This window comes from Haemaphysalis longicornis, unplaced genomic scaffold, assembly GCF_048455015.1.
Source record: "Haemaphysalis longicornis isolate Haplotype H1 unplaced genomic scaffold, Haemaphysalis longicornis Haplotype H1 scaffold_8, whole genome shotgun sequence".
In the NCBI taxonomy this organism is placed as follows: domain Eukaryota; kingdom Metazoa; phylum Arthropoda; class Arachnida; order Ixodida; family Ixodidae; genus Haemaphysalis; species Haemaphysalis longicornis.
Window position 1 is genome coordinate 62776231 of NW_027526445.1, and position 25975 is coordinate 62802205.

Genomic DNA, 25975 nt, shown 5'->3' on the forward strand with positions numbered 1-25975 from the left:
CAAAGGAGGCATAGGGGTGTGGTTAGGCTCTTTTCTTTTTTTACTATGGTTAATTAAGTAAACATTTTTTTTAATATACAGTAGAAAGAAAGAAAGAAAAACATGCGCCCAGAGTGGGGACCGAACCCACGCCTTTCGATTACATGTCGAATGCCTTACCAATTCTGCTATCTGGGCGACTGTGTTCTCCTTCACTTTCTGGGCTATTTAGTCAGAGTGGCGCTGGCGTAGTCAGAGTGGCGCTGGCTACCACCCTCAAGCGTCAGATACACTTCTAGTAAATATAAATAGCCCAGAAAGTGAAGGAGAACACAGTCGCCCAGATAGCCGAATTTTTAAGGCATTTGACATGTAATCGAAAGGCGTGGGTTCGGTCCCCACTCTGGGCGCGTGTTTTTCTTTCTTTCTTTCTTCTGTATATTCAAAAAAAATGTTTACTTAATTAACCATAGTAAAAAAAGAAAAGAGCCTAACCACACCCCTATGCCTCCTTTGGCATTGTAGACTGCCGACCTATCTTTCTGTATATATATATATATATATATATCAGGGTGTCGAACCGAAAAAAATACCGGTTCGGTTACGGTTCGGGTTCGGGTGAAATAATTTCGTTCCGGTTCAGTTCCGGTTCGACCAAATCACGTGCCGAACCGGTTCGCGAACCGGTTCGGGAGCCTTAACCGGTTCGCGAACCGGTTCGATGAGTTGAATTGTCACTGAAATTAGAAAAAAAAACATTTAGTAGTTTAAAGCGACAGTAAAATCAAAACACAAACAAAAATTCAAAACGCTGCTGTTCCCCAAGGGCAGTGGCGCAATTGCAAGGCAAACTTTAAATAATCCCGAGATATTAGAAAAACAGATGAAGTGGTGACGATTTACCACCTACTTTCTCGTCCAGACTTTTTGTTGTCCTAGCGACTATTCATAAAGCCACCGCCAAGAAATATGACGGTGGGATATATTTTCTGCCGTTTCATTTTTTGTTGAAATCGCAATCGTCGCTATGGAATCGCCTATCACGCTAACCTTGAAGCCTTAAATTTAGGTCTGCGTACTGGCGTGTTCAAATATCAGCGCCTAATACCAACGGCGCACATTTTTTGTATATTTGTAACAAAACCGAAAAATCCTACTACAGGCACATAAATACTACCAATGAATTAGATCATTTGGTCACCCTGAATAATTTGTTAGCTGTCACCCTATCGAATGTGTTAGCCACAATTCTTTTAAAAGTTAGCTGTAGTTAACGCTCAGTCACTGCATTATTGCTCTGACCGCTGCAATTCCTTTTGCGAAAGCTATACTGGATGTGTGCATTACAATCAGTATGTCATCGTACCGGCCATCGTTCCGTGTGCTACATTGCGTAATCTTATAACAGATTATGCTGTCACAAAATGAAAGGGAAATTTGACGTGCGGAGCATGAGAAGAAATTTTTTGGGTAGACGCTCTTTAATTCGTCCACAGCAGTACTCCCCTCTTACCCACCTCGGTGGCTCAGTGGCTAAGGCGCTGCTGAGCGCGAGGTCGCGGGTTCGATTCCCGGCCGAGGCGGCCGTTTTTCTGATGGAGGCGAAAAGCAAAAACGCCCGTGTGTACAAAATTTCGGCGCACGTAAAGATCCCCAGGTGGTCAAAATTAATCCGAAGCCCTCCACTACGGCGCGCCTCATCGCCTGTGCTGGATCGGGGCGTTAGACCCCACAATCAAATCAAATCAGTACTCCCCTCCGGAACGAGTAGCAGTAGAAGTAATGTAGCGAGCTGGGCAGTCAGTACAAGTGCACCTTAAAAAAAAGCAGATCTGAAAGAGACAAAACTGCAGAACAAGCAGAAAAGATGATCGCTCGGCGAATGGGACAGTGTGATGTAGCGGCCTTCCTTTCTGCACGTGTCATCTGCTTTATTACTGTTTCTGCTTCCAAGACAAGGTCGAGGACTGCAGTTTCTTGCCAAGAGATTAAGTGCGCACGTTAACAGTTTTCCCTGACATATCTGTTGTTATTTGTACTTGTAAAAAACGGAGCTTGTCCACAGTACTGTCCTCAAAAACGGTCGTGGGTAAGGGACATCGAAGCCACTTGTGGTCAGCAGCAAGCGGTTTAGCCACTGAGCAGCTCCTGCGGTCACACTTGTCAAATATTACGATTTGCAGGTGTTACCTTTTACCTTTTAAACAAATTATGAAATGGAAAAAGTTTGCACACATCGGGCTTTCGCTGCTGCGCACTGGAGCACTCCTGCAGCCTGATTGCTCCACTAAAGTTGCAGCTAGGGAAGGGAAAAGTCGTTTTATATCCCCTGCAAGCTGCGGAGAATGGCATTTCGTTTGGTCAGCTTCCACTACGCTCGCGCTTCCAGCAGCAACAGAACATTGCTACATTGGTGCTCATTCATTTCCCTTGTTGTTACATAGAGCGTGATAGTGTTCAATTGTCTGGAGGGGAAAGTGCGCGAGCAGGTACGAAGTTGATGGTACGTGAAAGAAAAAAAGACCTGAATTGCATTGACTGTGCAATATCAACAACCGAGGGTCGAACCGTTTCGGCATGAACCGGTAACCGTTATTGCTTTTTTCGGTTCAGTTCCGGTTCGGGTTCTGCGTGCTCAAAAAATAACGGTTCGGGTTCGGGTTCAGTTCCGGCAAAAATAACGGTTCAGCTCCGGTTTTCGGTCCGGTTCGACACCCTGATATATATATCTATCTATATATATATATATATATATATATATATATATATATATATATATATATATATATATACAGAAAGAATTTCTTTCTGTATTTTCCTAACGAGCCCCTCATTTCCAAACCCTATATATATATATATATATATATATATATATACGTTTGTGAGTGTGTGTGGTTTCCAACTCTCAGATACATATAGTTTAATCCCGCGTATTTTAATTATACTGAACTGCCACCACGTGTTTCATAGTCTATACATGGACTATAAAGGGATGTGGTCAGGTCCACAGATTCTTTAGTAATTGATGGACGACAAGAATGTGAACTTCTGGGGAGCATCGTTTCCTAAAAACAGGCTGCTCTCGGGTTTTCGGGGATAGAGGATTTCAGTTAGGCAGTTACCCATTAGTTTGGTAAACGCTTTATATACGAGTATGATTCGGCAGATCATCCTGCAATTTTTGAGGTGTTTGTTGTCTAACACTTTGTGAATTAGAATTATAATATTTTTCTTTCAGAGTATCACCAGGAATACAGCAGATCGAAGTAAAAATTTCCGGGTCCGGTCAGTCCCAATCAGTCTCTGTCAGCGTTGAAAGCAGTGCCTGTCTGTTTTGAACACGCGAACCTTGTAACGCCAGTAAAGTTCAGCTGTACAACAACAGGAACTCTCAAACCATTGTTCACTTATATACTAAACATATACTGATCACTGAGTTATTTTTTAAACAATTCCGTCTGTTTAAATGTGGAACAAAAATGAATATCTGAATTTAAAGGCAGTGTCAGTAAGAACTGGGCTCAGAGGGTTCAAAAAAAATCTTAATAAAGAAATCACGTCATTTTGCGAGAACCTCTATATTAAACGAACAAAATATGGCTTCCCAAAAATAATGTATCAAAAGTGGCGACATAGTCATTAAAAAATTCTTGTAGGGTGATTTCAATGAAGAAGATATAAGCTTTGTTTTTTCACTATCTCAGTGCCTTCCACCCTATCAACCATTTCAATGTTTTTTAAAAATTGTCAAAATATGGCCTCTCAGACTTAGAAACAATAGACCTCTGAGACTTAGGAAACGGCACCTTTATACAAATCCCACAAATCGACTGTACACAATATAGCACGGATTTCCGAAACGGAACGCGTTTAGTCGATATGTTTACACATTTACGTAAATGACGTCAGTCACATTAGTGAAAAACCTGTTTCATAATTTATCTCGATCAGACCACTTTGTATGGTTTCTTTTTCTGGCAAATGTTTCCACCTTTGCAAAAGATACTCCCCATAGTTTGCTTAAGTGGTCTAAAATCATCTCTTTGAAAGCAACCACGTCAAAGACAAAAGCTACTTTGCTTGCTGTAGATTGTATTCACAGGGAGTGTCCTAATGCCTACAACGCAAACGCTACAGTACTTGATGTAGATTATATTCACTGTCAGTGTCCTCGTGCCTGCAACCCTGCGTGGGCGTTGTCGTATATGTGCCTCAGCTTTGTGTAACGTTGTGCTGCACGACATGCTGATAGTTGACGGCGCTCGCGGCTCCTCGAGAACAGTACATTACTTCAGTCCGAGGTGTTCGATGTTCAAAAGTGTGCCCTACGAAATGAAAAGTAGTATCTGTAGGCTACATACATTTCCGCGCATCAGCCTGTGATCTACCTATGGGCAGGCGTGGTTTAAATGGTCACGGGACTAGTTTAAACGGTAAAGTCTAACGGGCGTTGCAAATGCGTCATCATTTACCAAGTCGCACGCGTATGCTACTGAAAGCCCATCGCTCCTTGACATATTGTCACTTCTGGAAGGACAACCACAGAGGTATTGTGGCCGAGAATGTTTCGCCCACATGGGATTTTTTAAAACAATACTTGCGAAGCGTTTCTGCCGAATTCCCCTTGCCTTTGCGCAACCCGAAGCTGCCCTGGGCGCATGTGCTCTGAAAGTCAGGCCTGCAGGAGCTCCGCCCGCAGTGATCTGCCAAATGGCGTTCCCCCAGGGGTATCTTTCGTGCCTGACTTGCAGGCTACACGGATCGTGCGGAGCTTTTAGACGCAACATCAAAGAGAAGTTATGGAGTCGATTGGCGTTATCCAGTAAAATGAGTAGTGCACGGGGGCATTCTTTCTGTTATTGCACTCATAAGGAAAGGCCTATCTACAGCACCAACCACAATCTCCATGAAAGCGGCAACACCCACAAACTGCATATCGCTTTTACGCATTTATATGTATGTTGTCTTTGTCCTCCATGAAGCGCAAGTTGATCTAAAGCACTTGTGCTTTGTGAGGGTATCTTTATGTATATTCGCGTTACAGTTCTTCTTACCATTTCAAAATCATTTCACTAACTAGCCAAAATTCCTGCGTTGAATGAATGGCCTCACACGCGCTAGCTGCTACGCTATCATTGTTTCGAAATACGTGTATGGTTGAAGAGGTCCATCAAAAAGATGATTTGACCATTTGAGCCCGACCACTTTCTTTACTGAATGGGTTGCTGGGGATTCAGGGTGTCACGTGTCACGTAGGCGGCTATATGAAACTTTGGTAAAGAGCTTCAAACAAGTCAGAGTAGGCTGATAGGTTTGTAATTATTAAGGTATTTGGTATATTCCTCCATATGGATCAGAATACGTTTGCGTTTTACCAGGCCATGGGTACTTTTTGAGTCTTCAAGCCTTCGAAATTATTACCGCAATAATTCCTCGTGCCATGTCTCCTCCCTTCTTCAAATGATCCGCCGATGTGTCATCGTCACCTGCAGCTTTCCCTATTTTCATGCCTTTGTGTACCCTTCAAACTTCCTGTTTAGATACAACTGGGATATCGCACGTTGAACTTGGAGTCTCAGTAGTTTCCCTTGATGCAAAGTCGCTGGCATGCAGCTCATTTATATTCGTTCTGCTACCTTTGTTATTGTTTCTAACTTGTGCGTAATATTATTCTGCTCGCCTGAGACGGGGTATAACCTGTCTTTGCTGAGGTCTATCTTCCTCGTAGGTACTTTCACGCTAACCCCTAATTTCCACGTTTCGTCGATCACTTCCATGTTATATAGATGAAGGTGGAGTGTGTTGCTACTTTTAAGCCGTTTTTAGAGCTCAGGTACTTTTCTCCGATCAGTCGGACTTGACGCTTTCAAGTTCTGACATTTTCAAAAACGTTTAGTTTTATTTGCTATTCTTTTGTTTGTAAAAAAAGTGCTATTCCAGCTCAAGTTTTTTTTTCTTTCTGCAAATTCTACCAGCGTATCTATTCAAATGTTGTGATTCGGCTTTTCGTACGTTTCTCACTGACGTTTCCCCCATTTGCTACTTAGTGACCTATGCGCTCAAATTTCACATCACAATCCTCATCTGCGTTATGTCTTTCATTGCTGATTCGCCTTCTTCATAGAAGCTCTCTACGGCTTCGTTCTAGTATCTGGTTGTCGGCGCATAGGCCTGTACTATCATTAACATGTATCGCTTGTTTAGCTTGATCACAACAGCTGCGACTCTCTGGCCAACGCTAAAAAACTTCTCCAGGTTTTCTGATATTTATTCCTCAATGTAATCAATTCCTGTGCTCTTTCTTCCACTGGTGTACACTGTAGCACACAATATTCTAGCAAGCCAGCTCCATGAAGCCTTCTCCTGTCTTCTAACTACGCTTAACCCTATGATATCACATGTAATGTCCCACACTCCTCCAGTAGTACAGCTAAAAGTCCCTCACTCAGCAAGGTGCTTCCGCTGAATGTTTTCATTGTCAGTTTTCAAAGGCGTCCTCTCCTGACCTAGACATTATAAGATCCATCTGCTGTATCGCTGGTCTGACCGCCGCCTTGGACAGGCGCTCTTCAGTGGGTGGAGACTGAGGGCCGAGAGTAGAGTTGCCAGTCATTGTAGGTAGCTTCCAACTACTACACTACGGTGGTCAGATTCTTCTCTGCAGAGGGAGTGGTGGTTATGTTTCTAAGAGCCTTTCTAGCATGGTTGGCCCTTTTTATTCTAACCCATTAGGTATCCGGGATTATGGTTGCTTCTTGACAAGGCAGCACACTTAGCGAGCGTAGGTTGGTCGGTGACCGCCAGAAGAAAAGAATCATAGAACCAGAGCAGCTTCCTGTCGAAGACGTTTCCCCGCACGCCTCCAGTAATGTTGAGCAAGAGCTTGTAGGTTTTGCTTTTCATAACCACTGTTCTGAACGAATAAGCTGCGATGCTTGCTTACTGAAGGCATCAAGTGATGTTTCGTTATTGCTAAGGCAATCCACTGCCATGCTCATGTGTATGGCTATTAAAACAAAATACCCAGTCTGAAGCTCTGCTGGCCAGAAAGGCCGCTGAAGTTGTAGTAGAGTACTTACTAACCATTTTTATGCTGTCCTAAAGCGAAAACCTATTTATCGTGTGCTGCACTGACAACAGTGCCCATTTGGCAGGGATGCGCCATAGTTAGGAAAAACGTGGTCTTTATAAAGCCCTGAAACCTGGGACGTTGACAGGGGGGCAAATACTATTTTAGCACTTTATACGTAACAGCCATTTACATATCAATTTAGCCCTTGCTCTGTCCATCACGGCAGGTGGTTGCATGTTTCTGAGCGCCCAGGTGTCGTCTAGATATTCAAGTTTCCACTATGACACTTGTTGCATCCTCAACCGTCACCCCATTGCACCCGGTATGGGAGTGGTGTTTCTCACGTAGCGATGAACGTATTTAGAGTTTGCCCCCCTTCGTAACTTTGCCTCCGATGCTGCGGATCGCCTTCTTTAGCTTTGACAAAAAACTGTGACCCCTGCCTAAGCAAGAATGTTCGTTTTCATGTAGTATAACCCAGCTGGGTGGGCGGTTAAGGTGTGTGGTTAGTGCGGTCTGTTTAGATGGCGATTGGACGAGCGCGGACATTATACCGCATGTCCTGGTTTGTAAGTGCCTTAGGAATGCAGCGGAATTGAGTATAGCTTTGCACCCGTTTCAACTGCTTAGAGGCCCCGCCGGGGGAACTTTTTTTATTCTGCACTTTGCACCTGCTGCTTCGCCGAATAAAGCTACGATATCCGTCTCGTTTAGATTGATGACTTTGGCTGTACCGTGACGAAAAGTGCGCTACTAAGCTGATTTATCTTGTCGATCTGTCAGAAGAATCCCGGTATAACGCGAGTATAGCTTTTAAAAAGGTCGCCTCGTGGCGGAAGTTAGCTACGGTTTCTTTACTTGCATTGCACCAGGTGTGACTCAACCGCAAAACTCCATGTCGTAAAAAGATAATGTTATATCTCTAAAGCTTCCCGTCATTGCGCTTGTGTTTACACGTAGCTGTGTAGAAGCTGCCAGTCAAGGCGAAGGTATTTTCCGCGAAGGTGGATGAAGCTGCGCGATTTTTCGAATTGTCGGCAAGAACTCTTCCATGTAAAATTTGATCCTTTCGCACTGCTCTTTTATAAATTTTTAAGCGTTTTGGTGCCAAATTTGATCCTCCTAGCACCAATTTCCCGGACGCTACAAAAAAAAAAACAAAATGTTAGCTTCATGTAACTCCAACCATGCCACCTTCAAATAAGGTCATATTTTCAATATTTTTAGTTTGTTTATTGGGCCTAGTTTTAGGGTATAAGCCGGTTATCTTCTCGGGCTGTCGTGGTCTCCTGTCATCGTCGTTATAGGGTCATGTATTCATGGTATAAAACACCGGGACACTCGTGTTTCAATGATTTGCGCTAGGCAGTTTCATTTTAGTGGTCAAGAACGCGAAATAAAAGGACACACCAGGACACTCCTTTTCCAGTGCTTCGCGCTACAACACTTCGTGCGTCAAACACACGAGACTTTCAATGCAAATATGTATACCTCTCAGCCTAACGGTTTAACCACCACGAAGAAAAACGCGAACGAGCCAAGAATACATTAATATATTGCTTCCTTCGTTCCTCCCCAGGTGCCACGTTAGTGAAAATCGCCTGGGATTTTCTTGATCTCTCTACAAGGAGCTAAATAATGCTAATCTGCCACAGTAAACTACATTTTACCCAAACAATTGTTTTCATTTGAAAACAACATTCACTGTAGTTTCAGATATAGCATTGAGTATGGTCCGGAAGTCATATTACCGGTATCAAGCAATGTGCAAAAAACTGCTAACTATCGGAAAATAATATGGACACGAGGTATTGTGCGTTTTTGTGTTGTTCCAGAATTTGTTCAAGATCGCTGCCTGCTTCCTATGAAACCGGCGACTGCTACCTGTCCATATGACGAAACACCTGTTACAAGGTTTGGATACAATCAATCAACTGGGCAGTGCGTGGAATTTCTGTACCTTAGCTGCGGTGGAAACAGGAACGCGTTTGTTTCAAGGGCAGACTGCCTAAACACTTGCAATCGTAAGTATTATTATGCTGTCTCTTTCGGGCGTTTGATAGCGGGCTTCTATTCATAGCATTTCCACCCGCGTTACGTTATTCAAGGGATTCTCTATAATATTGCTTGCGAAGCAGTAATCAATTTTATAGTTACATTTGCAGAACTTTTACGTGAGTAGTGAATGACCTTATATGACCATTTTCAAAATGATTGGATTCGAAAAATAGCTGCCAAGAGCTCAAACAGAAAACATCAGACTTGGTGATGTCAGTTCTCTATAAAACAGAAATATGGATGTTGAACTTAGCACTAAATGTTACTGGCCACACCAAAAGAACTGCAAGCTTTGTTTGTCTGATTTCGCAAATAGCGGCCACGCTCCACATTAACATTGCCACGAAAAGGCACAGTAAGTACGAATTTTATAAGAAGGTGGTCATTAAGACGAATGTGAATCGTTAAAATTTCTTGTTTTCTGATTTTCAAATTTTCCCGAAATTACCTATGTAATTTTACACTGACTAAGCACTGAAGGAAATTTATTTTTTCGGATATAGCGCATTTCATATTCGTGAGATGACTTAGCATGCCATATCTCTTACCATTACTCTGAAGGTGTTACACGTACGAGTAAAAACGTGGTTTGGCATCATGCGGGTAAATCGTTACTTATCAGAGCTTGAGTTACAACGTGTGTGGGAGAGCTGTTCAGCAAAATGACGGAAAAAAGGCTGTAGTGGAGGTGTACGGCGAACACGATAGCCTCTTGCGATTTGCAGACGATACCAGTCTTGTTCAGGTAAGAAGGTGAACGGGTACCGGAATTTCTTAAGTGGTTGCGCCGGAAACCACACTAGCAAGGACAAAGATAAATATAATGAGCTTAGTCAGATATGTAAACAGACAGAGTAGAAGCTGTAAAGTCACTAAAAAGAACGAAGGCGCATCAGACAAATAAAAACGTTGTAAGGTATGCTGGGCAGATCATAGGCACCCGAAAGAAATCCTGCGCCCAATGGGCATTGACTGCGGTACAGTTTGCAAATATGTTCAAAGAGGTTGGCTTGAACTATTTATCTCACTTAAAAATACTTTACAACCACTACCTTTTGCCGATTATTACGTATTTTTCAGAATGGCGGCAAACAGCTTAATATGCAATATAAAAGAAATTGAAATTTGTCAAAATTCAATTTAAAACCAACGAAACAAAACAGGCCTTGATTCGTTGATATGAAACCAGACCTTCGGATAAGGGAATCATCTCGCGTAACGTACATGATACCAATGGACAAAAACATATGAAAATGGTGATTGCACGTGAAGCGATGAATTCACAGCTGGTGTAAATTGTGCCCTCGATAAGATTAGGAAGGATGTAGAGAATGCCACTAACTAGTTTCATTAGGAATATAGAACATTCGGATACAAAAATGAAGTCGGGAAGTGCTGAAAAATATTGCCAGCAGATCTGTGACATAGATTTTCATATGAATCTATTTGAATAATTGGGTAGAGGTATAGTGAACTGCGGTTTCAGAAGCCGGGCATAAAAAAACACTACTGACATTTTTGCAGCAAAATATTGAACAGAAGTAAAGAGTTGTTCATTACCGGAATAAAACAAATAAAAAATTCCGAAAAAAGGGAGGACTATTCGGCATTCTACAAGGCCGATAAAGCTAATAAAATGAATTCGATCATCCAAGGTTGCCCACGTAGCAACTGTTGTGCGTACTGCCGTAGATGCCTGAAGAACAATAGCAAGTGCACTGCGAAAACCTTGCTTACCGTTTGAACGAGTGTATTTGCAGTCGGTGTACCTCTTCACATACCTATGTACTATGGGTTTTCGGAGCTTACGGGTGCATGACTTTACAGTGCCAGGGTTGGAATTAAACCACAGTGGTCGCAGGCGTGTTTTATTGCGTTACCTTTGCATATTCTATGCGAATAAGAATATGGCCGACGGAAGGTTTGAATGTTAGGTGAGGTCATGTGTCCAGTTACAGTGAGCAGGAAATGAGGTCATTCAAAGAAGGCCTACAATTTTTTTAATTTAGCTTTTTTTCATATTTAAGGATCCATAAGCAATTCATTACCATTAAAGGAGGCAGGAGCACAATGCGTGCGCACTGAAAAAGTTATAACTCAGCTTGTTTTTTAAACCCTCATCACACGCAGACTAGTTTCGTGAGCTGCAGGGCGACGGCTTCGCCCATTGACTTCCCACAACTTTCTCGCGCTGCGTAAGTCCAGTATTGACCACCGATATTTTATTTCATCCATCTATCGTGTTATTGGACTTCTTCTAATTTCCGTTCTCCTTCTTATAACCTATGTATGGTATTCACCAACTTACACTAATTGTCCACGGGTTGTCGGTCCTTTTCACTTACTGAATTAAACATTATTTAGGGTTTTGATATATTTATGGGAAGAACTTATGTAGTATTGAGAGTGAAATGAAGTGGGGAAAGTACATTTTGGGGAAACGAAATTTTAGGAATCAGTGGGACTAGCATTGTGATAACTCCTGGAGCTAGACGCGAAAATCGAAACTTTATTTGAGATATTTTGTCATGAATAGGCTTTTTGCCATGTTAAAAGCTAACCAATTTTGCAAAATTGGTTTGATTTTTCGGACGCTAAACAGCTAAAAACAGAGCAACGCGTGTTAGTCTCGCGATCCGTCCAAGAAATGTGGGTTCAATGATTCTATTTTGACAAGCACAAATGCTTCAATAAAAGAGTCAACAGTGCTTTGAGAGTAATTTATATGATTACGACGCCGTGGTGATTTCTAACAAACCGGTCGAAATTGAGTGCCAAGGTATCCCTAACACACCTATCGCCAGTTTGGTAAAGACTCGAAAAGTTGTAGCCAGACTTGGTTGCATGGCTACAGCACAACAAATTGAAACAAGAACGCATTTTTTACCCGCTAGAACAAGAGCAATGGTATCTCTTACCATATTGTGATAATACGTATACTCTGTTTCAGTATACAGTTCACGAACACCTTAACAATATTGCAGTATTTCTTGCATGACGATCAAATATATACGTAAGGGCTCAGAAGAACGACCAATGGTGCCCTTTCTCGCAATTTTGCAGCAATTTAATCAACTGGAAGCAGGCAAGGCACATGAGGTACAAAATACCAATTATTATTATTACTCTGTAATGGCCATAACCAAGCGAGCTTTACGCGGCTGTTGCAAATATCATGGATTTGGAAATGTGTGCTGATAGTTCTCCACGACTGCAGGCCGGATTTCTTTTGTACGCAGCCACTCACATCTTTTCCAAAGCGGATCGCGTTAGCACGCGCGATATACCGCGACAAGCGGTTTCGCGTACTCGGCGTCTATAGCGCGAAGTAGGTATCTCGATCCCCACATGAGGCCCGGCTGCACGCGAACACGCGAGAAAAACCGCACGCCACGGTTCACTTCACGGACGGTGGTCCGACTGTTCGCGAAGGTCTATCTGGCAAGTCAGGCGCTCGTCACATGATACTCGCTCACTAGCTCTCGGTACTTTTGTGTACTTCTTTGGTAGCTCTATATATTAAAGCTAGTAGCTTATTCAGCGCAGTTATGTTTCCAGCATTTCTTAAGACAGGGCCGATTTAAATCTAAAATTACCCTTATAACAGAGCGGGGGCGTCATTCGTGCGAATTATTTATACAGAGATAACATGTAATGCTTTGAAAAAGAATTTCTCGCTTGGATACATTTCACAACAGCGTATCTCACTTGTTATTGCGGCATTTGGCAACCCGTGTAAAATACTTCATTATAAAATACCTACGAAACTTAGACATTACTGAGCGTATAAAAAAACATTGAGGACGTAAAAACTACAATGTGAAATACTTCATTGAACAAGTACTACTTCATTTCGGGATGCGAGCCTCGCTAAAGACTATTTCTGTGAAGCAATCTCTGAAATAAGATTTTCGCTCGAAGGTTCCAAGTTAACATCTGATCGAATCTATAGTAAACATGTTATTTGTTTGTAGAGTTCTTCAAACGCAAGTAAAAGCGTCTGACATCGCCAGTAAGACTCACAAATGCTTTTCTATCAAGACAACGGCTGCAAAATAATATCTTCAACCTGTAGACCGAATTCGAGTGTAATTACAACTGGTAAAGTGACCCACAGGTGCAGCCATGCCCATCCTGATTTGATTTGCATGTTAGGGTAACATAAAAAAGGTGGTTGTAATCTCGCCCTTGCTAAAGCCAGCCAGTCGAAACTGCAGCACAGTCAAACAAATGTATGTGAAGAGACGACAACCGCAATATCGTAAGAGAATATGCAAGGGAATGCTGTTCGAATATGTTAGGAACTAACGCTGCTGGACGAGCAAACGCCGTAAGAGCAACTTGCCGAAACTGGTGCTGTTTTGCCACCGGAGAGTGTGCCAATCTATGAAAAGTTTATACTTTTATGTTGGGCTAGACCCATTCATCATTCAATTATCTCTGTTACGTTGGTCGAGAGCGAAGTACGGCTGTACTGTTTATTCTGCCAGAGGAAGCAAGAAGCTTTAACGGCTGATGGAAGAGGGGCACCCTTTCTTCACCGGGAGTCCACGTGTGCAAACGTGGCCCCGGAGTAGTCGAATAACGTGGTGCCTTATTCAAAAGCAAGGGCTGTGTCATTGGGAAAAGTATGCGACTAAACTATGCTCTAACAACACGGAGAAGCTGCTCATTCTCTGCTAATATTAAGTGGTAAGCCATCCAATTGCTGTGAAACGTCTGTAAACAACGAATAATTAGGAGTCTTATTATCCAAACTCCAGTGTTGTCTCCTTTAATTCTTTGGTAGCGATCGTTAACCGTCGTTGACGCTATATCACCATATTCTAAAAGGAGTGGTCAGATGCGCTTGATCAGTCATAATAATGCAACATATAAACAACATATATTTTTAGTTCGGCGAAGCGCAGCTATTAAACCATGCAGTCGCCAATGTTTTGAGCCTTTCGGGGGATCGTGAAGTCCACAAGGTAGTAATTTTACTTGAATGCGATGATATTCTGAAAAGGCGCTGCAAGGTTGATGGCTATGATGGCACTTAAGAGATGACCACAGCAACCTGCCCCATTAGTTGACAAAGCAATCTCCGGTGGCACAAAGTTCTGCATTGGTTCCTCCGGACTGTGTAAAAGCACTCTGGGTACATTGTTTATTTCCAGAAAACCTGCGCCAAGAGTTGGATGTTTCAACGATGGTTGCGAAAGGCTTCCAATTAATATGTGAAATAAACCTCAGTCATCAGTCTCCAGCGGCTACGAGGCAACTGACCACGGTAGCAGTCAGACCTCTGATGGAGCAAAGGGTGCAAAACATCCTTGGATGTGGACAGGCCGCCATTGGAGTTTTAACCTGGCAATGTTAACATGAGAACTTAATCTAACGAGACGACTCTAGAGGTGTTCGTTCGAGGAATTACAGCGCATTAAATGGGATGTAATAGGGATTAGTAAGGCTAGGAGGACAGGTTAGAGCGGTGAAAAATAGACACGTTCTATGTTACCGTGTCCTAGTGCACAGAAGAGAACTGGGAGTGGGATGTTTATTCAATAAAAGCATAGCTGGCAATGCTGACTAATACTATAGTATTACCCAAGTGTAGCCGGTTTTGTGATTAGGCTTAATGATAGATACAAATTCAAGGTTGTACAGGCTTACGCACGTACATCCAGGCACGGCGACCAGCTTGTTGGATGTTCCTTTAAAGACATCGAATCGGCAATACAAAACAGTAAATATACAGCATACCATAGTTGTGGGGGATTTCAATTCAAAAGTAAGCAAGAAGCAGGCTGGAGACAAGACAGTTATGAACCATGGTCAGTGTAGAAATATTAGAGGGGGCTCAGTGGTCGAGGTGGCACAACGTAATAATCTAAGCATCATGAATACCTTCTTCTGCAAATGCGGGAGCTCGAAGCGGACGTAGATGAGCCCGAATTGTTACCCTAAAAATGAAATAAATTTTAACCTTGCAAAACCTCTGGTGTCATGCAGGATTTGGCAGTGCTCAGAAGGGTGAGGTGTAGAGACCCCCCATGGTAAGACGTCGAATTTGAACTAGATTTAAGGAGCTACCGTAACACGCTAGTACGAAACAGGCGAAGCCATAACATAACATTAAGACGGAAAGTTAAACAATTTAGCATCGTGCTGAAGAACCGATATTTACCGATGAAGCGGAGTTTCCGGGATGAGAAGCGGGCGACAATCTTACACGCATTTTCACGGAGTGTCAGTAGAAGTCGAATACGATCGCTAGAAAAGGTACTGGTAAACTTTTCTAGTAAAAGGGAGATGTAATTAGGAAGCGGCGAAGCAAAACACACTCCACGCAAATGAAAGAATGGAACTAGCGGAGCTTTTGAAATAAATCAATAAGCGTAAAATATCAAACATAAGGAGAACACATGCATTGAGCATGCTGTAAATTGATAGGATATGGAGAGGATTGAGCGTGCTGTAAATAACAGAGGCAGCCGCAAAGCAGCGAAGAGGCATTTCGCGGTGGGGAAAAATCAAGTGTAACGACTCAAAGACAAGCAAGGCAACGTCATCACAAGTAAGAATAAAATAGTCATAGTAGCCGAAGAATTCTGTGTAGACCTGTGCAGCAGCCAGGATATTCGCGATAATACTGAACGAGGAATTAGTGCAGAGGAGATAGACACCCCACCAGTAACGAGCGGAATAAAGAAGTCTTTGAAAGAAATGCAAGGTGGGAAAGCACCTGGTGACGACCGCACACCTCTAGAAGGATGGCGGGCAAATTGCAATATAAAATCTGCAAAACCCGTATACGCAATTGCTAGTGATCGCATGTGCGCCGGAATCGTGGAAGAATGCGATCATCATCCGAGTCTTAAAGAAAGGTGATATGAAGGACACGCAAAGTAGAAGTCGATCAGCTTTGTGTCAGTCGTGTACAGGGTACTCGCAAAGGCAATCACTAACAAAATGTCTGCCGTTTTAGATTTCACTCGACCTAACGAAAAACATGGTTTCGGGAGGGGTATTAGGCAAGGAACCATATTCACACGATCAGTCAGGGGATAGAAAAATGCGCGGGGTATACAGAATCTTGTCTACATAGTCAAATTTATTTATTTATTTATTTATTTATTATACCTTACAATCCCATTGAAGAGCATTGAGTAAGTGGGGTTACATTTTTGAAAGAACAAAAAAATAGTGGGAAAAAGAACAAAGACAAGTACACAGTATAAAGTTTGCGTAATCAGCTTACAGACGTAAATGAAACACGCCATGCACGTTTCTAACAGACAATTATCAGAAATGCACATGATTTTTGTGGAATCTCGAACATCAGAAAACACTCGAATACAAAGAGGAAAACACCCATAAACAGTAACAATATTATTCTGGCAATTTGTCATTACACAATTCTACGAAAAATGTCGGTGCAGATATTCGGTAAAGCTGTCTTGACTAGGTATGGATGCAATTTGGTGAGGAAGATCATTCAAGTGCATGATTCCTCGAGGCAATGCCGATGAATTGAAAGCAAGCGCCTTGCCAAAAAGGCGCGTGAAATTTTGACTATTATGAAAGTGGGTTAGGTCTAACACGAACTATGTATTTATAAAAAAAGCATAATAGCGTGACCATGCGACGGGTATCTAGCGGCTGAAGTGATAATTGTTGTTTATTTGGGTAACGCTAAGATGATGGTCATACTTGCGTGCAACAAATCTGGCGGCTCTGTTTCGAATAGATTCCAGCTGGACGATTAGGTAGTTTTGGTGAGGGTACCTAATTGCTGACGCGAATTCTAGCTGTGGACGAATAAAGGTTAGATACGCATGTTTGCGGACAAGAGCTCGTGCACATTGTAAATTTCGTCGCAGATGACCCAGTGATTTACAAGCCTTTCCGCAAATGGCGGAAATGTAGGTACTCCACGAGAGATTAGGTGTTAGATGAACACCCAGATATTTATAGGAAGCGGCTTGCGAAACTGCACTGTGGTTGATGGAATAAAAAAATCTGAATTATCGTGTTCCCGACTAAAAGATATTACTTTGCATTTACTCAAATTAAGTGACATTTGCCATGTATTACACCAATTGTAGATATGTTTAAGTCATTTTGCAAGGAAAGGTGGTCGTTAAGGCTAGTAATCGTACGATGTATAATACAATTGTCGGAAAGAGTAGTATCCGTGATGAAATGTTGAGGGGCAGGTCATTTATCTAGATTAGCAACAGTAACCGGCCCAGGAGGCTGCCCTGCGGAACTCTACAAGTAACATCTGCGAGGTGTGAAGAAAAGTTGTTGACGACGGTAAATTGTTGGCGCATAGACAGAAAATTCCGAATCCATGATAAAGTTAAAGAACCCAGTCAAGGGGCTGATAATTTTGAAATGAGGCGGAATGAGCAACGCGGTCGAACGTTTTTGAAAAATCAAGGAAAAGGCAGTCTGTTTGTTGGTTAGCATTCATGTTAGAGTGTAGGTCAGTTGTAAATTACAGCGGTTGTGTATGACATGACAGGCCTTTTCTGAAACCATGCTCATGGACGAAAAAAAGTGGTTGGATTCGAGGTAGTTATACACGATGGATGCAATAATGTTCTCCAGTAATTTATAGCTTATGCACGTCAAAGAAATCGGCCGATAACTGTCGGGTGCGTGTTTGTTATTGGATTTGAAAATAGGAACAACTTTGGCGGTTTTCCATTAGTCAGGTAACTGACCTGATGTCAATAATTTACTGAAAATATGGAACCGAATTTGACTAGAGATGTGCACAGTGTTCTTCAATATTTTTGAGTTGATGTTATCGACACCAGATGAAGTGAAACTTTACGACTGCCGATAGGGGCCCGAACGTGGGACAGGTGGCGCTGCTGGCTCCGTTCAACAGCGCCACCCGCGGAAGAAAATCGCAAAACTGAATTGGGTATTCCCTGGCGTGTGAATGTGGAGCACGCGTGTTTCTGTGTTGTTAAAAAGTGCCAGCGCTCGTTACCCTGATAATATTATTCATAGGACACACACATTTTTTTTTGTCTGAAATTAGGTGCGGGCGACGCCTGTTCATTTTATTAATTATTGTATTCATACTTTTCATTAATTATTCATTATTCATTGATTCGGTTAAAATTCAAATTAATGTCACTAAGGCTTGTGAGGTATCAAATTAAAGGTTTCGATGAGGGGAATCACATGGGACAAATTAAAAGTTGCTTCCTGGTTAGAGTCAAGAGATAGTCACGTGAGTCATGGATTCGGTTAAAAGTGAGACTGATGCCACTACGGCTTGTGAGGCACCAGATCAAAGGTATCGATGGCGGGAATCATGGAGGACAAATCAAAAATTGCTTCCTAGTTATACTGATGAGATAGTCAAGTGAGTCTTAGGTTGGGTTAAAAAGCAAACTTATGCGACTAGGGCTTGTGAGATATCAAATTAAAGGTCTCGATGACGGAATCACGTGGGGGAAATTAAAAATTGCTTACTGGTTATGGTCACGAGAAAGTCACGTCAGTCATAAATTTAATTAAATGGCAAAGTGGTGCCTCTAGGGCGTGTGAGGTGTCAAATTAAAGGTCTCAATGAGGGGAATCATAGGGGACCAATAAAAATAGATTTCTGGTTAGTGTTCGGACATTCCGCCAATATTTTTTACAGGCTCGTTCAGTCATTGTAAGGTGTCTTTATCTCTCCCCTGTGCTCTTTATTTTTTTTGATTTTCGATTAGGGTGTGTTGCGTTTAAGTGTATAGTTTTCTACTTTTTCTACGTTCTTTTCCTGCACCATCTTCTCCTCATTACGCAAATATCCTTTTTCGTGCTCGTTCAGTAATGGCACGGTGTCTTTATCCCTCCCCTGAAGGCAAAAATAGGTTGCCAAATGTTGTGCCACACTTCGGCCCCCTTTTCATCGCTGTTTTCATATTGAAATAAAGCCTCAATATAAAATTTCTGAAAAAATTTTACATTTTCTGAAATCAGATTATTTTAAATTGTTTGCATCAGCATTTCAAATAATGTAGAGTGGAGTTCTAATAGCTTTGATTTTCAAATAATGTAGAGTGGAGTTCTAGTAGCTTTGATGTTTGCTTTTCATGGGTTCGGATCGCCATTCTTTCGTTTTCGTTTGTGTTTTGTTTCATAAATAATTGTGACGCTGTGTTTCAGCTCGAGAGTGAAAATGATTCGTAACTGTATCTAGCTGTCTTTGTTTGCCCGCGACAAAAAAAACTGAAAATTTTGTAATTGTGCTAAACAACACTGGCGATTTCAAATTATGTTAAAACCTTACAAAAACCACAACAGCGTGAACGAAACAAGACCAAGGAATAGCAACAAGAAGAACACACTTGAAGGCTGGCTGCCAACTGTATATTTTTCGAGCGTGCAAACAAATTTACACTTAAAAAACCGAACAAGTTTCTAAGATGGCACGACATGGACGCAAAAAACCTATGAAAAATAGGCTTTTCTTTACAAAAGCTCGTCTAAGAATTGGATCTCTATCAAACAGTGACAAGGACGGTGTGCTCATGCTGTTGTCATTCGTTTTTTCGAGGTAGTAGGCTTCTATTATCTTCCTCTCGGTTTTCTCTGAAGCTGGCTTAAGCAACCTTGTTTCTTCCAGTAGTGGCTGACAGCCGTATCTTTTAAATAGTCACTCTTTTGACCGATAGAATTGGTGCGTTCTGAAGTTTGTGTTCTCTTGCAGTCCCATAAAGAATATGCCAGTACAGTGGAGCCTCGTAAACCCCGTCACTTGAGCAATCGGCAAAACAGGTTGCATAATTCTTTTTGCATTCTCTCCTGGCTACTTTATTTTCAAACACAGAGCATTTTTTGATAACTCGCATGGGGAAAAACAGAACGTTAACCTTGTAACGTGCCGCAAGGTTTTTAAGATTGTGGTGTAAGTATAGAATAAGATAAGTATTGTTGCTGGTTTTCGCTCATTTTTTCTTTAAACTTTGCAAAATAGTTTCACAACTAATGCTAAAAAAGGAGCATTATTCGCAGCACTATTTTGGTGTGTCAGCTGGTTTTTATAGCTTTTGTGCACTTTACGCTGACACGACTTGACAAGAGGGGCTTGAAAGCCATTTATAGCTATGCCCTTTTTTAGGAGCTTTGAATTGCGGTTATGAAATGGCAAAATTCTATTTTTGTTCTTGGATTGTACATGTACCACCCATGGTCCGGCGGGAAGTCGAGCTCCAATTCTAAAAACTGTATTATCCTTCCTCCCGGATTTTTAAGACTGAATGTTATTCCCTTTGATAGAGTGGTGAACATACTCATGAGGGCCGCGATTTTCTCGTGTACGTCTTTTGCACCAGAAGCAGTGACAACTACTAACAGTTAGTTACAAATCTTTGAATCTTCACTGTGTTTGGGTCACTGATTTCAACAGCTACAAGCCTATCTAAGAAAGAAAAAAATGTGACATAGGGCGGTGGCCTGGGCAGAGCCTGTGCATATGCCTTTCTTTTATATATAAAATTCATTCTCAAAAGGAATAGTAGTCAAGTTGAGACAAAATTGTAGCAGTTTTGTGAAGAATTCTCGAACGTCCCTTTTCCTCTAAGTTCAATGTTCTTACGAACAGAAATGAACAGACCGCCATGAGGTATGACGTAAAACGGGTGAAAAAGAGGGGGTTGGACATTCCTGTTCCCCGCTTTCGAAATCATCTACCACCTCCGCTGAACTCAGTACAAGAAGGGGCCCCCACGAGTCAAGGCCCTCAAGTGCCGCTGAAGGTAGCAGCGGATCGAGTGTTTCCAGCTGTTTCGTTCCGAAACAATCGCCCCTAAAGGGGCACTCAGGCTTTTGCGCCTTCCCTGTGAAAAATAATCCAGAAAGCAGTTCACGACCTTTCTGCCGATCTTTCAAAGGACTCAAGCCGGTATTCATTCAGCTTGGTGACACATCCTCTTTCAGTTTTTTTGGAACAAATCTCGCGGTCTTAAAATTCTTCTAAACAGCTGTCATAGCTTTTATTCGGACAAGATCGCGAGGCACCATCTAAAATCCGCCGTCACTGTCTGAATGCAGTAATGTTAGGCTTCTTTCGCGTAAACAACTGACACCCATTTTGAAAGGGGGTGGCAGGGGAGGTATTCCAATCACCGCGCTCAGCAAGGAGTCAATACAGTCACAGGCAGTTCTTTAGCGGTCCTCTTAGGTCATCAATTTAGGCCCTTGTTAAAAAAAAACACCCCCGCACGGGGCACCTTGCCTAACCTTGGTGACGGTGAGTGGCAACACCGCGTACCCCGAAACCCCCATACTTAAGCTGTTACCTACCGTGGCTAGAAGATGACAGGTGAAGGGTTAGAAGCCGTGAACGGTGCCCGTCGGAGCCTTGGTCAAGCTCTGGCCGATGGGCTCCCTGCCTGTCTACCAGGCAGGGAGCTCCGGTACCTCTTGGACTACCAGGGTAAGGTCAAAGGAGAAAGTAGCCCCGTCTCCCTGCTTTTATACAATGCTATATGGCATGTCCTAAACTACCCCCCAAACGTGATCGGCCCCCGAAAAGGCGCCGTACCGAAGTTTCTTTTCCACCGCTTCCTGACTTCAGTCCTCCGAAACTGAACAGCTATCCTCGCTTCATCCTGATGGAATCTGTAGACCAATCAAAACCTCTTGCTTCACAGTCGGTATTCCTCGTTTCAAAGTTTCTTGAAAGTATTGTTGGAGGGTCGTATAAGGCAAAAAAAAAACATCGAACCGGTGAAATCCTTGTCGAGGTCAGTAGCCAGGAACATGCCAATAAACTTCTTGCTCAAACCAGTATCGCCAATCTGCCAATCCTAGTCACGCCCCACCGGAGCCTAAATAGCTCCCAGGGCGTGATTTCCGACTATGACCTACTAAATGAATCTGAAGCTGACCTGCTGGAGGGCCTTCGTAGTCAGGGCGTAACCGCGGTCAGGCGCATAACCATCCGCAGAGACGATAAACAAATACCGACTAAGCACCTCATCCTAACCTTCGACAAGTCCACCCTTCCAGAATTCATCAACGCAGTTTACATCTGATGTTCAGTCCGGCCGTACTTCCCGAACCGGCGGCGCTGTTTTAAGTGCTAACGGTTGGGGCACGGAACAAACTCCTGTCGCGTCCGACTTACCTGCGCAAAGTGCGCCCAGCACGACCACCCGTCCGACAACTGCAACGTTCAACAATTTCTTTGCGTAAACTGCCAGGGTGCACATGCGGCCTATTCCAGAAAATGTGAAAAGTTTAAATAAGAAAACACAATCATTAACATCAAAGTCACTGAAACCATCACCTTCCCAGAGGCGCGAAAAAGGTTCGCTCTTTCCCCCTTGGGAGGTACGCCGACGCAGCTCGCCGGGCTGCGGAGCGGCGTCTTGGTTCGGCAGGGACCGAGTAACGAGAGTCTGACTTGGTCCCTCCCCCTCCCCCCTGGGTTGCCTCTTGCAGCCCGACCCGCCTCCGCATCGCTCGCTGAGCCAGCAGCGGCTGTGGTGGCAACCACGTCTGGTTAGAGTGATGCTGCATCCCCCACGTCCGCTCCAGCGTCCCAAACCACAGGCGAAGGCGCAGAGGAGATGGAGACGGGGAACCAGCGGCAGCTCCCACCCCCACCGCACCGCCTGCGCCATCAGAGGCGTTCCAGAATGCCTCGGTGGTTGCGGGCAAGGAAAAGCACGCCCCAAAAAGTTCGCGGTCCAAGGAGTCGGATCCCTCAGGCACTCCGAGGACATCCGAGGATGAAATGGATGTCGGTCCGCTCTTGTCTGCAGTGCACCGCAAAGAACGCGTCCCGACGCCAAAGCCTCCCGACAAGCCAAAAAAGACGAGAGTCACAGCCCCGAAAGACGACACATAAACGACACAGTCCTGTAGCTCGAAACACTTCATAATGGAAGAGAGAACATACTACAATAAAACTGCAGAGGCTTCTTTAAAAATCTTGACGATGTAAACGAAATTCTGCATGCTAATCAGCCAAGTGTAATGTGTGTTCAGGAAACACATTTTAATTCTAAACACACAAATGTCTTGTATAGTCACCTGGTATACAGAAAGAACAGGGATGGCTGCACACACTCTTCTGGGGGTGTGGCCATAATTGCCCGGAAATATTTAGCATGCCACCCTGTCACTTTCAACACTGTCCTTGAGGCTGTAGCAATTCGAACAATAATATTTAATAGGTTGATAACGGTATGCTCCATATACATTCCTCCTGATCTTGCACTTTCGAGCTCTGACTTCCAGCCGTTGGTCGACCAGCTGCCCGAACCGTACATCCTAACAGGCGACCTTAATGCACACAATTGTCTTTGGGGCTCTACTAGTACGGATGCGCGAGGTCGCCTGATAGAGCAATTTCTTACATCTTCAGGATCATGCCTTTTCAACAATAAACAGCCTACATACCATAACATAGGGCACAAAACATACTCATACCTTTTCTTGGCTATTGGCTCCGCAGTTCTATTTCCTCTTCTCGAGTGGGGTGTGGGAACTGACCCATATGGCAGTGACCACTTCCCCACCTCACTAAGATATATAGGTAAAGGCACAAGCAGTTCATCTTCCTATAGTAGGTTTAATAAAGCACGAGCTAACTGGAACACATTTACAGAGACATCGAAGCTACACTACACAACCATAAGACACCTACACGTGGATGAAGCCGCTTAATTCTTCACGGCGCACATTCTCGACGCCGCCAGAAAGTCCATTCCCCACGCCTCTGGTGCCGCGCGCAACCAGCGGAGGCCATGGTGGAATGAGGACTGTAGGCGGGCGCGGGAGGCCCAGAACAAGGCGTGGGGTATCTTCCGTCGGTACCCCACTTAGGGTAACCTCATTTTGTTCAAACTGGCCAAGGCGTTCGGAAAACGTGTGCGCCGTGAGGCAAAACGAGAGCGTTGGCGCACCTGCCTTACATCCATTAAATCATACACAGACGCACGCAAGGTATGGACACGAATACGTAAACTGTGAAAAAAAAAGTCCCTACGTGACAACAACAAATCAGAGACTTCTTACAACTCCCTGTTTTCACTACATCAGCTCAGCGCTGCTCTAAGCACGTGTAAAGCCTCTGCTCCAGGCCCAGACAACATTACATATACAATGATACAGCACTTAAACACAGACACTCTTGTAACTATACTTCACCTTTACAACAAGATATTTCTTTCGGGGCACATTCCAAAATCTTGGGCGGAGGCCATAGTTGTAGCATTCTTGAAGGAATGGAAGGACCCTTCCTCTCCCGCTAGCTATCGACCCATTGCCCTGACGAGCTGCCTTTGCATGCTTTTCGAGAAGATGATTAACCGGAGGCTTGTGTACTTCCTGGAGTACAATGGACTTCTCGAGAGCTGCCAGGCAGGCTTCAGGGCAGGGCGATCGACACAAGATCAACTCGTTGCCTAGGAATCCTACATCAAAGTGGCATTTATTCATAAGCAGTATTGCATGAGAGTATTTTTTGATATTGAAAAAGTCTATGATACTGCATGGCACTATGGAATTCTTAGCGACTTTAAGTCTTTTGGTTTGTCAGGCAACAAGTTAAATACTCTTGCAAGCTGCATGTCGGAGAGAACTTTTCGTGTTAGAGTGAGCAATAGACATTTCCGAGTTCACGTCCAGAAAAATGGTTTGCCTCAAGGGGGCGCTTTGAGCTGCACGCTGTTTATTATAAAAATGGACTCGCTGGGAAAAGGATTGCCACCAACCATTTCTTACTCGCTATATGTAGACGACGTTCAAATCTCCTTCAAATCATGTAATCTGTCCGTTTGCAAGAGGCAAGTCCAGCTTGGTGCCAAAAAACTCGCTGACTGGGCAGACAGGAATGAATTAAACTTAATCCTGACAAGTGTACATGTGTTGTATTTTCAAGGAGGCGCGGAATCCCTGCTGATCATAATATTAATCTTAAAGGTGTCTTATTCCCTCCCAAAAAGGAACACAAAATTTTAGGCGTGGTACTAGATGAAAAACTGATATTTATTTCTCATATAAAACACCTGAAACAGAAAAGCCTCAAAACCATGAATATTCTGAAAGTCATTTTGCACTGCTCCTACGGAGCGGACAAACAAATACTCCTCCGCGTTTTTACCAGCCTTATTGGCTCACGGTTGTACTACGGGGGTGTCGTCGATGGGTCCGCCTGTAAAACGACTCTTAAAATGTTGGATCCAGTGCTGCGCTTGGGGCTCCGTCTTGCATGTGGAGCTTTCCGGACGAGTCCCATTGAAAGCCTGTATGCAGAGTGTGATAGGTGGAGCCTTGAACACCAGCGATCGTATATTTCATTGCTGTATGCTATTAAGGCAACTTCTGTAAAAAACCACCCATGTAGTTTTATCATAAGCAACACCTCATCCGATCCGTTGTTCGCAGCGCGGCCATCGATACCCGCTCCTTTTTCTATCCGAGTGAGAGCCCTCGCTGAGGAACTAGGGATCTCATTTGAGGAGAGCATGAAGTGTCCTAATGCTGACCTCCTTTCGCCTTGGAAGAGGTCATCAATTTCGTGTGATATTTTTTTTAAACATATCAACAAACGAAATTCGCGTAGAGAACTTATACTACAGCACTTTCTTCAGTTACAACACAAATACTCTCACACCACTTTCTACACCGATGCTTCGAAGTCTTCTTCAGCCGTCGCATGCGCTGCACACGGTCCCAACTTTACCAGTACGAAGACGTTACGCAAAAATAGCAGCATTTTTACGGCCGAAGCACATGGTATCTTATTAGCAGTACAACACATTACACAAATTAAAACAGAACACTCCATCATCTTTACAGACTCTCTAAGTGTGGTAACAGCCGCACATTGCTTCAGACCTACAAAAAACATTGACC

At 43.3% G+C, this 25975-nt stretch overlaps 1 protein-coding gene across 1 annotated transcript in view; it reads left to right on the forward strand.

The window, feature by feature from the left end:
• Positions 1 to 25975, forward strand: part of LOC144149787 (carboxypeptidase inhibitor SmCI-like) — a 196399-nt gene that overhangs the window by 112144 nt on the left and 58280 nt on the right. The window contains exon 4 of the mRNA XM_077681430.1: positions 8887 to 9075. Within this exon, the coding sequence (XP_077537556.1) occupies positions 8887 to 9075 (189 nt within the window). The remainder of the gene's footprint in view (positions 1 to 8886; positions 9076 to 25975) is intronic.